Source organism: Neodiprion fabricii, chromosome 4, assembly GCF_021155785.1.
Source record: "Neodiprion fabricii isolate iyNeoFabr1 chromosome 4, iyNeoFabr1.1, whole genome shotgun sequence".
Lineage (NCBI taxonomy): Eukaryota > Metazoa > Arthropoda > Insecta > Hymenoptera > Diprionidae > Neodiprion > Neodiprion fabricii.
In genome coordinates, this window is record NC_060242.1 from 10180840 (window position 1) to 10196057 (window position 15218).

Here is a 15218-nt window from a genome sequence, read left to right on the forward strand (position 1 = left end):
AAGATATTTCGGCATTAATGTTTACCAACAGTTGTAAAATGAAGTGAAATTCATATTTTCAAATGATACGCAAGAAACTGAAGAGAAGCATTGATAGTATATTAATAATAAGAGTTGTCCAAACAATTTATATTTTAAGCACATGCCCATATCCCTGAAACAAAGTATAATTAATAATCAATAAATAATGTTCTTGCCAGTTTGTTGTTTATGCATTGGTACACACACACACACACGCACGCGCAAACATATGCGCGGTGCGAGCAGTATCTATGCAAATATTGTACGTATAAGAATTGCATGTATGAGTATATGAGATTAGTGAGGGTAAGTAGGCTATATAACCTCTAGTTCGAAAAACTAGTGTAATTATAATGGTATTTCATAAAAATAGCATTTACCGTTAACGTGCCATTAATGTGCTATTCACGAAAATTGCATATTTCGACGAAATATTAATTTGTTTCTGTGGTACAGTATCCGCAGATGAAAAACGCAATATAATATTTTTTACATTGAAACTAAATCATTGAGACTTTTAGAAGCGTCAATTTGATTTTAAATATTTACGGCTCCGTTATGTTCTAATAATTGTAATTTGACCCGGACTCTTGTTAAGAGTTGTTCAATTCAAAGCTCAACAATTAAAGAGTATCTAAAATTTTCCGTTCTTGATAACAGTTGCAAACAAGCATTCTTAATATTCATTCGTTAATTAATATTCAGTAGGTATATTCAGTATGTATGGTATTATAGGGTCATACGCGTGATCGTGCTGATACGTAATCGCGTATAGTTCGAATAAAAAATTACTCGACTTGAAATCGATGGACATATTATCTATCGTACCTTCTAGTTGAATGTTTTATTTATTTTTCAACTTGAATATAAAGGTAAAAATTACCTCAAGGGTAACAGCGGCCGTCTATACGTGATAGAAAACTGAGAGATTTCGTTTAAAACTGATTTTAATGCGGTGAAGATAATTTTTATAAATGTGATTGTCTTGACTGCATCGCACTCTTTCCCTTTCTTTTCAATTTAATGTCGAAGATAATTGTCCGTCGAGAATAATTCCGAGCATCATATCATCGTCAATAATATGCGGTTCAAAATTAAATGGGATCGAATTTAAAATAAACTGCAGATGCCGATAGGTGTTAACTTGTGCGCATGATTGTACAGATACAGAGCCGTATAACACGTCTAGTAACGGTGCCGGCTGTTGGGAATAGTTCGTTGTTTGACTGTCAGAGGTAGTGGCGGTCGTTTATGAGCTGGTCGTGTTGGGAATTGGTATGGCCGAGGATTCGCAGTTTTTTCCCTCACCATCGAGCGAGTAGTGATTGGTGGTAATTTCTAATCGAAACTGTGAGAAAATATGTACTTGGCGATAATTTCCTGAGTGGCAAAAGAGGGTAGAAAACATCCACGAAAGGTAGGATTACGTATATTATTCATCCAACTGACAATATTTTCAATTTTGCTCGCTCTTCGCACGTACGACCGATCGTACGTACCTAGAATATTATTCACATCCAACGACGTCGTCTGCCACCGTGTGACAACCGCACGAATTTTGGCTGTCTTTCATTTCATATCCATAACCCACAGCTGGGATGTGCATGTTATAACACAGAGGGCCGGTAGGAGTATGGGAAGGAACTATTTTTCGTATTTACTTTAGAGTTCGTAAAACGTAAAGTCGTGCGGTTGGCCGGTAAGTTCGGAATATCCGTTATTTCCAGTTTTCTCGATTTTTCATCCCGTGATTTTATTTCTTCTAAGTTCTAATTCATGTATATAAATATTTGTAGTTTTTTATCGACTTGTTTTTTATGCATTTATACAATTCGCCCGCGCCAACGTATAAATGCGGTTACTGATTGCGGAGTCCCTCCCTATGACAAATTGTGACTGTGACTTGTTCATGAAACTTTGGCAGTACGTAGTTCTATGCTTATAGCCGAAGGTGAGGCTATGATTTATACTTTTACTATGTCTATCGATGCACTGCGCTTTCTCATACTCGTTTTTAACATGGTACACTGTACTTCGTATACTAAATTAACACGTTTTGTTAAAAAAAAAAGTTATTGACAAACTAATACACAGTTACGCGGTCGTCAAGTTTGATAGCAGATATATCTGATCGTTGCGTTGTGACGGAGGGGGGTAATTTCACTGTGCGAAACATCAAAATCGTATACATGGCATTAGGAATTGTCCGTGAACTCAGCCACTGTTTTCGGCCCTTGTGTCGGTATTCCTGACAATTGAATCTTAGTACTATTTGAAAGTATACACTTGTTTTAAAACTTTAACCTACGCATTTCCTACCTGCAAGAGAAGGGTACACATGTAAGATAAATTTATCTCCAGTACCGTTTTTTTTTTGAATTTCGGAACAGAATCGAATTCATATTCATTTTCCTAAATGCACATTTCAATCAAACAAACGATATTAATTTTTTTCATCCAAAAGGACACGTTTCAGTTTGTCGTATGTTTTATACAATTTTCAAGGACTCGCGTTCTCCAATCTACAAGAAAATTCGGCATCATAGGTATTAAAAATATAAAATTAAAACAAGAAATTTTTTTCCACCTCTCATATCATGAAATCATAATTCATAAACTAATATCGAACCTCGTGCAAGGAAAACACTGAGTGTTTTTTTCAGCGGTGCCGCATCGAGATTTTGTGCTCGCCATTTGAATAATACGTAAGAAATCCAATTCTGACAGTTGGATAAAGATTATAATTTCTCTATGCAATGGACGGAACAGTACATGGTAGCGTAATCAGTGCGTCGTCGAACATTCTAAGCTGTACGATCTTCAAGATATTTAACATTGCGTAACACGTAGTTCCTTCCTTTTTGCAAAATCGGTACGGCTTAAAATGTTCTACGACGTGCTGATCAAAGCATAACGAATTAAGTTGTGAAACGCTACGATATAAACTTCTATCTATCGTTACGTAGAGAAATTATTATCTCCATCCAAACGTCAGAATTGGTTTTTTTACGTGTTAATTAAATGGCGAATACAAAATCTCGATGCGACGGTCGGTACTACTTTGTTATGAAACTATGGTTTCATGAAGCAGAAGATTGAACCGAAAAAACGTTCTGTTTATTGCTATTTTGACATCACGCATTTTCTGTAATCAGAGCAGACTTATTACATTCACAGATGTATATCTATATGTATATGCTGTGGAAGTGATGTATTAAACATACGAAAAAATGGCGGAATAACGTTCGGCGCACTACGTGGCGAAGACCTCGGTATATATACATATAGTTACGTACGGCTTTTTCGAGTCGTACTCTGTGAATATTTTTTTTCATCTATGTTGTAAGAAACTTTCTTGGTTCATTTGCGTAAGAACAATGCATTCCAGAAGTAACCTTTTGACATTTTCGTTATTTTCGTAACTTGATTTTTGCATTGATAAAATCTCAACTTTTGAATAGAGCTCAAAAATTTGGTCATATTTTCCTAGAATTGTCTGAATCTTTTGAGATTTTAGAGAATGGGCAGTCTCGAAATAGCAATATCTCAGACATGAATTATTGAAGAAATTTGAATAAAACAGAGATTTGTTTTTCGACCAGTACTTTTGCAGCAAAAAAATTGGATTAATTCGGAAATATCAATTTTAGATCCTGATCGATACTTCGTAGAATGTCCCATATACTGTTTGTAAGTTATCAGGGTTGTAAACTCCAGGGCGTCAAAAAACTACCATTTTTTAGCGTGATACAGATATATCCATGCGCGGCGCACTGTGAACGGAGTAGGGTAGGTATAATGTATATTAGGTAGCATAGCTTAGGGTGCTATATGGAATAGGAGTGAAGTAAAGAATTGTTTTAACCTTTCGCGTTTTTGAACACTTGGTTTTGTAATCACATTCCATTATTTTGGAACCTATCGATTTCATTTTTGTGAATCCTTTTGGTTATAGTGCTTTGTTTATCTTATTGTTAGGGTAACCAACGCGGAATCCGAAAAAAAAAGAATGGATCAAACCAAACAAATAACTGTTTCACAGGATTGAGCGCTAGCATCTTCTGCATCGAGAATTTGGCTTGAATGAAGAAATTTGATTTCATTAGTGGAAAATTATGTCTTTCACCACCGGTTATGCTAATTCAAAAGTACCAAACTATTGAAGGTAATAATCGCACAGTGGCAGGAATACTTATGTCACCGTGATATGATAGGTTTGGTTCCATGTGATGTTACTGGACAGTATCAATGATTATTCGAATAGAAGGAACATCAATTGCTCTTGGAAAAATGTTTTGTTGAAACAACTAAGATATTGTTGTTTCAGCAGGAAAATTTTGTTGCTATAACACAAACTCAATTCCTTCAGAATTAAAATTATTCTGTTGAAAGTAATTTTTAATTGAACAACGGAATTTTACTTCATAAACCAAAATTTGTTAGATGTACACGAAAAAAGTGGGCGTGCGATTTTGAAAGTCTTAAGAGGGTATTGTCTAGAAATTTGAAGATCTTTTTTTTAAATTTATTTTATTATTCTACGGACGCTTCTGAATACGTCTGCGAAAACCGTTCAATGATACTTATAAAATTATCCGATTTATAGAAATTATAAGGTTAATTTACTAAGACTGTTGGTTTATTATACACGTTGCGGAAGATTTATCCACTTGTTACATGAGTATAACTGTATTATACATGTTAGAACGCACTCAACGTGCACGTATGGTGTACGAATATTGCGACATTTCACATTTTCCTTTGCAAAGTACGTCCAAAGAATGAAACCTTCACCATTCTAAGAACTTAAAAAACTGAAATTCGTTGTATATGTATATTATTGGACGAGGATAAATAGCCCATTTGACGTTTGCAGAAATCTCTCATACAAGCCATTTATCTTACGAGTGAACTTGTTCCCATCTTTGGAATGTATCGCCTAATATAGCGCTTATCTAAGTAGGTATAAGCAGTAAGTAAGAACCATATGCATACACGGCTACGTGCTTGTTGGTGCTTATCTGTAATGCGTAAGGATTACTTATGCGTCTCTGACTGACATTATGTAAGATATACATTTATAGGTATGCAGACTTTCGCATAGTTGTGCAACTGTAATTGCATTGCACCAAGAATAACAAGGTACCTGTATAGAAAAAATAATATCCGTACCTCGAAACGGGTTGATAATACTAGATATCGTTTTGACAGTACGGTATCATGACTTTTTTAATTGTTACTTAAAAGGTAACGTTATATCGTCGCACTTTACTAAATCGGGCCCCATAAGGTTTCGATGTAATACCCGGGCTTAATTATAGCTGTACATTATATTGCTTTGAGTCCATAATCATTGGATGGAATTTATGCGGCTGAAGTTTCTGATTGGAAAAAAAATTCAGGGAGATTAGGTACACAACTCAATTTTTTGTTTTGATAAATATTTTTTACACCAAATTACACATTACACATTATACATTTATCAATTCTTATTAATTTTTAAGGAAACTGTCGCATACAGTCAAATTTTTCTAACGAAGCAGCTAGCTCGATAGAAGACGTTCATTTACATTTTTTTCCGAACTAACGTTCAGAACATTGCGCATATTGAAATTCAACCATCCTACAAAATATCGAATACACACGTTTTGTATATTCCACTGTCCAATGATTGTACTAGACGTAAAATTTTGGTAGTTTGACACAATTTTGTTTTAGAGATTGAACGATGAACTCATTCTGAATATATTTACGAGTATTAGACATATTGTTAACCATAAGTTGGTTATGATTAGCGAATGGATCCAGGGCTTGCGACTTCTGATGACCTTGAGGCAAATTGTAAGCGTTCGGAGATTCTTTCTCCAACGTTATCTGATATTGGATTATTCGTACAAAATATTTCAATTATAGTTGACGAAATTGGACAATTACGTGAAAATTAAAAATCCACAGTGATTCCTTACATTTATTCGAAATATTTCGTCTTTGACCTGTGCTTGAATTTCACTTTTTTCAATCTTCTTCGTGAATTACCGAATTCACATTTTTAAATATCAATATAAGTTTAAAATTAGTGGCGTCATTGTCACGAACAGTGCCTGTTCAGAAACATCATCTCCGGAAAAAGATCAATAGATACTATTTTCTTTAGTCAGGTTTAATTATATCCAAATATTGTCTTCATTCAATCGTTGACTGAAAACTGTTAAGGACGGTTAACCTACATGGGGGCTTGTGTGTTTACTGGGATTGCGTGTTGAACGTTTTCACCGATAAAGAAGCTACCGGATCGCTGATACGGCATCTTATGGCCCCAGGCCCGTGCAGGACCACTTACCCGCCGAGTACCTACTGGTCAAGAGAATTTACTCATCGGTAACCGTCTTTAAATTATTTCGTCAACGATCTAATCTAATCTAAAGATGCATAATTTATAAATCTGATATGATTAGCACAATAGCTGTGATTACGTTTCAATAGATCTAATCAGACGTGTGAGTTATTTATGGTCAGATCAGATTAAGTAGAGACAATATTTACATCTCATTAGATCGAGAGACCGCGTTTAGAAAAAAGAAACCTGCGCCACATTGAAATATCTACCGAGGGCGAGTAATTTCGAAAAAGTAACTACGCAGTCATTAAACGCTAATTAGATACTTCAAGAACATCCGAAGCTATCCGAATTTGATGCTCGTCGTTTTCGAATATTTTTTTTTCTACTACCTGTGGGGCTGCTGACGCTGTCAGCGGACGAATCTACACTAGAGGTGACAAATTCAAGAAAGTAACTAAAAAGTAATTAAATATTAATTCGATGCTCAAAGAAAATCCAGAGACTGATCCTTGTCGTTTTTCATTTAAAAAAAAAAAATTCTTCTACCATTCGTGGGGCTGCTGACACTGTCCAACAAAACCATTCCAATACATATTTATTTAACGTAGAAATAATGAAATGGTGTCGTTTCTACGAATTTGCTATAATACATTTAAAGAAATCACACCGTTTTATTATTTTTGCGTTAAATGAAAACGTATTGAAGTGGTTTTGTTCTGACTCGCATATAGGATGGAGTTGTTATGCATTTTTTTGCGTTTGAGATACGTGTCTAAAAATAAATTTTTAGATTAGGGAGTGCCTGTTTAGGTTTAGAAATTCTGCAATTCTTCACTAATTTTTACTGCCTTTTTCATATCAATGGCATTAAATATCTCCAAGTGGAATACTATTGCTGACACAACGTATTTGCAATAATCTTGAATGCAATAAATTATTGACAGTCTTTAAAAATTGTTTGCCCGCAACTTCATCATTTTATACGCCCTTGAAAACAAGAAAAATAAACAGGTAGCAGTGAGATAATCGAGGTTGACAGTAGCATTTGTTCTTTGAAGTAATATACGTACGTCAAATCGTGAAAACAGTAATACTCGATGAATTGACATGTGTCACCCTCAAAATTTCTCGTAATTTGTATACTTAGCATCAGGTTAGTGGAGAAAAAAATTGATTCGTTGATTATATTGAGAATAAAAATTACACGGAGTCTGAAACGCAATAGATTAATGATACCGGCAAATGTTGTCATCTTTCTTGTACAGAAAGATGTGATAAAAACGGATACAAAGAGATGGAAATGCGAGAGAAATCGCAGGACGTTCTAGCGCGATCAGACAAAAATCCTCGTAGAAAACGTCTAAAAGTGAGTAAAAACAGCAAAGAGACGTTATTCGATTCGGGGTCAAGACCTGCAACTCAACACTGCCAGGGAATCAACCGACTGCCGATCGAGGTGTTGTTGGACATATGCTCCTACCTCGATCCCCGGGATTTATATAACCTTCGTGAAGTTTGCAAGCTGTTTAGCCATGTGGTGGGTAGCCCAGCGGTGTGGAGGACGTTCGAGGTGACAGGAAACGAGGTGAACACGTTGCGGGTCATCCAGGAACTGAGGCGAATGCCGTTGCTGAAGAAGTTTACCCTAAACGCGAGAGCGGATAGCGACGACATTCTGCGTCAGTTGTCGGTGACAAATAAGAACCTCGAAGAATTGTACATTTTGAATTGCACAGGGTCGACGGCCAAACTTTATCTCAGGTCGCTCCACCTGATACGAATACTGGAAAAGTGCAATCGCCTTCACACTATCAATATATTGGGCACCAGATTCCGCGGGGTCAAATTTTACAGGCTTTTAGCTGACATGGGGTTGAGACTGAGGGCAGCGTCCACGCCTGCCACTCCCTTGCAATTTCGCACTTTTGCCAATCACGCTGTTCATATTCCCGAGGCTGGGAGACAAATTCTGAATGATATGTATTTTGGCTGCAAAAATTGGGCCCCTCTGCACTACTACGTGATTGATCGCAACAGTGCAACGCCATCTGCGTTCATAAGCTACTTGAACAGAGATTTCATTTCTGTAGATATGTGACACGCGAGACGAGAAGCTTTTAGGTTAAACTCTTACTAGTAGATTAAAACCTCGAAGGCTTGCGTTTTATTGTTACATGAGGTAATTAAAACAGCATAGGACATTTTCCAGGCTTGTGCAGACATTAAATGTTGAGTCAACTGTGAAATAACGGTTCAGAAGTCGTCACTGAAGCTAATCATAGTGGATGAAATTGCAACAATAATACTCCCTTAACAGAAAAAGTAACAGAAAACGAATTTGACTCAGTTGTTCTTAAATTTCAATTAACTTGATCTCACAAATATAGCTTTCTTCAAAATTTATAAATTAAGACTTAATTTTGTTGCCAATAGATGAGATATACAAATTGCCTGAGACAGACTTTTTACAGCATGGGCATACGTTATTTAAAAGCATTATAAATTTATCATTTATTATCTACAATGCCTTGACGTACAAGGTTTTTGGATTAAACACGAAGATTGATCAATAAAACAAGACATTTTTTTAAGAATTGGAGAACAAAATGACGTACAGTGATGATACGATCTCTACAAAGTTTACGATATATGTGCTTTGTTGGTTCGATATCACAATTTTTTAATTACTTCCTATACTATATACGTTAAGGGTGCATTGTTTTAGGTTATTTTAAGTTAGGTATTACTATTCGAGGTCGACTATATCAACTTTAGACTTGCGTTTCGAACATTCATTAGATCATTATTCGGCGGCGGCGTTTCACCGACTAGACTGCGCACACCATAGAGCGTTTACGTTACGCGTTGTTGGAACTTTAGTAATGGTTAGTAATGTAGGCATATCCTAAACGCATGTTGTATGATTGAGTGAAATTTTAGACTGTGCAGAATAACTAGTTCGAAAATCACGAAGTGAATTCAACTTTGCTTATGCAACATATAATGTAGATTTTTATCCATATACTGTACTGAGATAAAATTCTGTATTGAAAGATAATTCTTAGCAAATGAAACTTTCCTGATGAGTATGTGCTGCGGTGTAAGTACGTATAAGCACACTCAAAGCGTTCACGACATACAGGATCATTTATTCGTTACTGGGCGCGAGGCTCGGGTGAGAGTGGTCTGGTTTGTGGGCACCAGGTAGAACGGCTGCGTCAGTTGCACTTGTGTTCAGCAACGGATGAATTACTCCGTATAAAAAATATCTCTAAGGATTACGAGAGCGTCTATTTAAAATTTTTGTCCTCACCAAATTTTCTTGTCATTAGCTCGGTATCTAATTTTATGAAAAATCTGCAAATTCATCTAATTACTTAATTCTTTAAATCAACTTGGTCAAAAAATATAATGGAACGCTTGTTCTGAAACCGGAACTGAACATATTTCTAAACCGGTATTCGCTAATTACTAAAAAAAAAAAATGCAATACAAAAAACTAAAAAATAAGGGATATGTATAGTTTTTCCTTGATTCATTTTCAAGATTCACGAACTTATATTTATATTATAATTTCTAGAAATCCGGTAATTTGTTTGATTTCTGCTATATCGACTCATTTGACCAAAAGTGGGCCTTGAACGATAATGCTGATACCACGGTGAATTATATATCATGATTTACCCCCTAACATTTTATATTTTAGCATGCTTTCCTGCAACGTCAACTTTTTCAAATACGCAATATCAAAAACACTTTGACGTTAAATATCTGTTTAAAGCATTTCATCGTACGCTCTATCTGCCTCTTATGTCTTAGTTCACATGGCATGGTAGGTATGTATAACGAGAAGAAATTGTGGATGCTAACAGGATGAGCGACTGGCTGTGTATGCGCAATATACAGTTCCCGTTTTTATTGTCAGAATAAACTGATAAAAGTGATTACGAAAATTGAGTTAAACATACAAAAATATGTACCAGCCATCAGTCATTCATTCAAGACCATCTACATTCATTTCTAAATACAACGTTTAAATATCAAATAAGTGTTATGTCCGTTATGGACTATTGAATGGGTTTCTTCCTGCTCAAAGTAACTACGGTTGAAGGCTGTTGACAGAGTATTGAATAATGATTGAGCTTTGTCGAAAGGTATTTAATACAATGTATTCGCAGATAATTTGATGTATGCAATTGAAAGTAAGGTCTGAAGATGAGTCTTTATAGAGAGTACGTTTTTTGAGTGAGTGAACAAATCAAAACGGGAGATGTTTGCGGGAGGGTTGAGAGAAGTAGGGGGTCTCACGTAGTTGAGTAGGTACTTTTCAGCTATGTGTAAACCCGAGGTGACGTGAAAGATAGAGGGACAAAATGAGAAATACGAGATTACAGTTGCGAAATAAAAGTGAAAACAGTCCGGGACTCTGCCGGACGTAACATAAGTATGTGAACTGCGTATATCTTTTTTGAAACTATCAGGAATTACTTTCGTTTTTTTTTGATTTTGCGTGTTAATACTTTGAGCTTTGTTTTAGCGAATGGATATTGTTATACCACGCAAACATGCCTTACGTATAATATTACTGTACATTCTGTTTATAATAATAATAATTAATCAATTAACAAGCACATACATGTTTCGTTGCAGAGATCAGGGTGTTCAGGGCGTACTGTCAGTATTGTCAATAAAATTTCAGCGAGAAAAAGTTATTGATAATACGTTCAAATAATGTACCATGTATAATTGATGCTGATGAGGTGGAATTTGATGATAAATCCGTAAATGGAAATAGAAAACTCTTTCAATTGAAAATCCCGGTAGCTGAGGAAATATTTTTAGAGATTAAATTTCGGCAATGAGCAATTGTTATACTTTGTCGTTTTAATTGCATAGGTGGTAAGGCAACTTGGGAAATTTTAAATTTGACTTCATTACTCGATAGTTGTTTATAATAAGGTAGCATGGGAAAGTATGGAGCACGCTTTTATAGTAGGTATATAATGTAAGTACATCACATTATTGTGTGCATCAAATAGATCTAGCACAAACACATAAGCCCTTACGCCGCAAATGTATAACAGTCACGTGATACATTTGGGCCATTCTAAGTCCAATCCACCTGAGTCTGATCCTCGACCTATCCGATTTGGCTTTCGATTTTTTATATAATTGTTTTAACTCTTGAAGACTACAAGTTTTCCGACTTAATTTGAACTAGTTACGACTTTTAAAATTACCATATTGACCAACACAAATTAAAAATCTGATATAGTTCTGAAAAGTGATGTGTTGGGTCGACGTTCCCTTCTTTTTTCTCAATGTTTTTTTCTTGGCAGAAGCATTCAAAAAAATTTAAAGCAAGAGTCATTTTACTATGTACGGTTGCTTAAACATTATTATACCTAAAATCGGATTTTTCAGAATCACTTTAGACTTTTAAATTGTGCCGAACAATATTTCGTCTTGATCAAGTAGTTTGGACAAATACAGAAAAAAAAAAATTACCCCGATCCGGTGTCACATATGGAAATGTTCTTTCTTTTAATTGTTAAAAATGTATCTTTCGAAAAAAGCTCGAATTCTGGCACTTTTGGTTTTTTGTCCAAAAGTGTTCCCTGAGATCTAAATATTGACAAAGCGGTACTAATAAGAAGGCAAGTTTGTTTTTCAATCCTCTACTGATCGATGCCAGTTTTCTGTTGTTTTTCACTGCTCCAGATTAATTTTCCATCCAAAAACTTTTTAATTCTCCGCCAGGAAAATAATTTTCTTCAAGAAACCCTTTAATTTTTAAAAATTTGCGCGCACTTTAGAATAGCTCGTATCCGATGGAAAAAAAAGTTCCCAATATTTAGACCTCAGGGAACACTTACACAAAAAAACCTGAACTGCCAGAACTTTCGGCTTAGCCCGTGTTCAGTGTGCCAAACACTGTTCCCAAACGATGCCTCTATGTATTCGCTTGCCTACGTGACAACGCTTATTGTTAGCTGGATTTTTTAACTGATTGTATCCCGCGAATGCGACTTTGAAGACTACATGTTTTTTAGGTTAATTTATTCAATTTGACCACATCTATTACCCCCATTATGTTGTGTCCTTGGTTCTGAAACACCCAGTTGAATATGCATGCCAGAAAGTAAGTGCGCAGGCAACGAAAGTTCAGTCTGTTTGCCAAAAAACAGTAGACCTGATATTGACGTCACTATGTTGTATTGATTTCCTTCACTTGATGCACTGTGTTCTGCGGTCGCTTAACATGCTTTCGAATACCATAAATATATACATATGACCGGCAGTCATGGTGGCTTTTATACCTGCCAGTTGACACCGTTGTCGCCTCCTAGTCACCAAACTTCCTATCAATTATTTTAATATTTGAGCGACTGAACATCAGGGGATTCCCACTTGTGGGGAAATCTCGCACTGATAATTCTGCATGAAAACCGGGATCATTTTTGTTTTCCGGCTATGTTGTCTCCTTTCTTTTACTTCCTCATGGTTACTCAATGGCGAGAGTATCAACTTTTGGACCAGTGACACAGTTTTCCATTCCACTTTCTTATCTGAGTTAAGTTACATCAAATTCGATTACCACAGCAGAAAAATTAAATGTTGCCAAGGAAATTGACGAATAAGAATGGTGGCATTGATTCGAGCATTGATTATAATAATAACAAACAATGGAAATTTGCTTGCTTTTCTATCTCGAGAGTGCGCCACGAAAAAATTGTGCTACCAACAAACGTGGGGAAAAACTGAAAAGTTCTACTAACCTTTGGTCACTTCATCACCCAGCTCGATTCAGGTGGTAATCTTTTGCAATAGGTTGTCTCGAATTAGGGTCCTATACTAAAGCATTGAGTGTCACCCCGCTGTTTTACATCATATCATGAATTCTTGGTGAAGAGGGATGGTCGAGTGCACATGAGTCCGCACAGGCACAGATTTTGCACGAGTGAACGCGATTCAGCATGCACTACGAACTGTTACCAACCGATTTGATAAAACAATTTCGAACCTCTTGCTTGACACCCGTCATGCCATAACGAGCTATGGCTATTCCGTACCATCTTTGTAAACGTTAGGTTGGCAGTAATTCGCAGCGCTGCCAGTTCTTTCAGGAGTCGAATGACCGAGACGTACGTGTGTTTTTATTAGCCAAAAGTAGCCAAATCCACCAGCTGACAACCAAATGCGAGGAAAATAATCTCCAGTGGTATGATGCGGTTTCACTGATATTGTTTCCTTTTCTGCTAGTGGTATAGAGCGGGAAAAAGTGTCGCCCGTGACATTTCTTCGGTCTCTTTGGCCATCTTGTAAGCCAGCGTGCTCAATTGGCTTGCACTTCAGTAGCTCACATTCATGTTTTCGGTTACAGCCTGCTAACGTCATCTTACAGCTTCTACATACATTTCAACTCCTCCGAGCTTATTTTGATATTATAGGTCGAATATGTTTAGTGGGCGATGTGTTCCGAATGAACGACGCGGTCCTGCCTGACTTGATGGAGTTTCCGTTATTTCTATGATATTTCCTTCATAGATATTGAAAATAGTTTTTTTTTCTTGTTACATTGTTACAGTCTTTGGTATTGTCATGTACTATTGCGTTGTTACTTATAATTAGTTTTCGCTTTGGTATTTCTCTTAACTCTGTATTACAAGCATTTTTGTTATTTATTTCTATGTTACAAGGTTTTAGCTGATCTATGTGTCTTTTCCACAGGCGACCGTCTTCTGTGTGGTAAGTTACTGGCTCCAACTAATACTTTGGATTACCTCCAATTTTTATTTGGGTAGTCTTTGGTCTTAGCAACGTCGTGACCTTCGAAGTCGACTATTCTGTTCCCTCTGAAAAATCGTTCTGCTATGCCTCCAATACACAAAAAAAAAAAAAAGACAAATCTATTGGTCGGTGGAAAGGTGTTAACACGCTTACTTGTAATGCGGAAAAAAAATTAATTTTGAGGTAATAGTATCACTTCTGGCCTTTTTTCTGCCACGGACGCATCGGTGTGTTCGGTAAACAGAAAGCAGCCTACTTTCCTCGTTGCACCTGTTGACCGAACACAATAGTAGGTGTATATACTTTTACCTTGTTTCTGGTTCGCTGTCATTTTCGAATTTTTATTCTTACCTAACTTGACATAATTGACGAAGGGCTGCTCGCCACTTCTTGCTGATGAGATCTCTACTGCATTTTTTTTGCTGTCTCGAAGGGCGGTGCCAGCTCGTATGTCAACTTCAAACTCTTGCTCGTATGTCAACTTCTTCTCGCTCGGAACACGCTTCTTCGTCTCGTCGCTTCGTAGTCCCCAGACGAATCGGTCTCGTATGCAGTTTTGTAGGTGATCTCCAAATCCGCAGTATGTCGATGTTTTATATTGTCACCTTCCATTTGTCGGTATTCTTTGAATTTATATCGTGCCGTTATTTCATTTGGTGCTGGAAGTAGGTGGTTTTTCATTATCGTCGTTGATTTTTGGAAGTTTTTGATGAGGGTTTGTCCGGTGTCCACGATTCCTTAATAATGCGTATCTCTCACTTCCGATTAATATTATTAGATATGCCACTTTCTTCTCATCTTTCATTTCGTTTTCTTCAAAAATTGCTCGAGTCTTTCTTGCTACATTTCCTAGCCGTCCGACGAGGAGAATTCTTTTATCGAAACAGTCACACCACCAGCAGCCATGATTAACATTCCCATTCTATATGCAATCCTGAATAAAAACACTCCAAAAAAATATATTTCTATGATGTAAAAATAAAGAAATGGCACGAATTCTACAAATTTCCTATTGCGATTTCGTAGAATTCATATCATTTCTTTATTTGTGTGGTTAAGGAACTGT

At 36.4% G+C, this 15218-nt stretch overlaps 2 protein-coding genes across 5 annotated transcripts in view; both read left to right on the forward strand.

Moving 5' to 3' along the window:
* Nucleotides 1–1259: 1259 nt before the first annotated feature.
* Nucleotides 1260–15218, forward strand: part of LOC124180874 (tubulin polyglutamylase TTLL5) — a 280376-nt gene continuing 266417 nt past the window's right edge. For all 4 annotated transcript variants that reach the window (XM_046566773.1, XM_046566771.1, XM_046566772.1 and 1 more), the window contains exon 1: nucleotides 1260–1438. The gene's annotated coding sequence lies outside the window, so the exon portion shown is untranslated. The remainder of the gene's footprint in view (nucleotides 1439–15218) is intronic.
* LOC124179828 lies at nucleotides 7656–8459 on the forward strand. Its single transcript, XM_046564604.1, has one exon. The coding sequence runs from the start codon at nucleotides 7656–7658 to the stop codon at nucleotides 8457–8459; it is 804 nt and encodes a 267-aa protein (XP_046420560.1).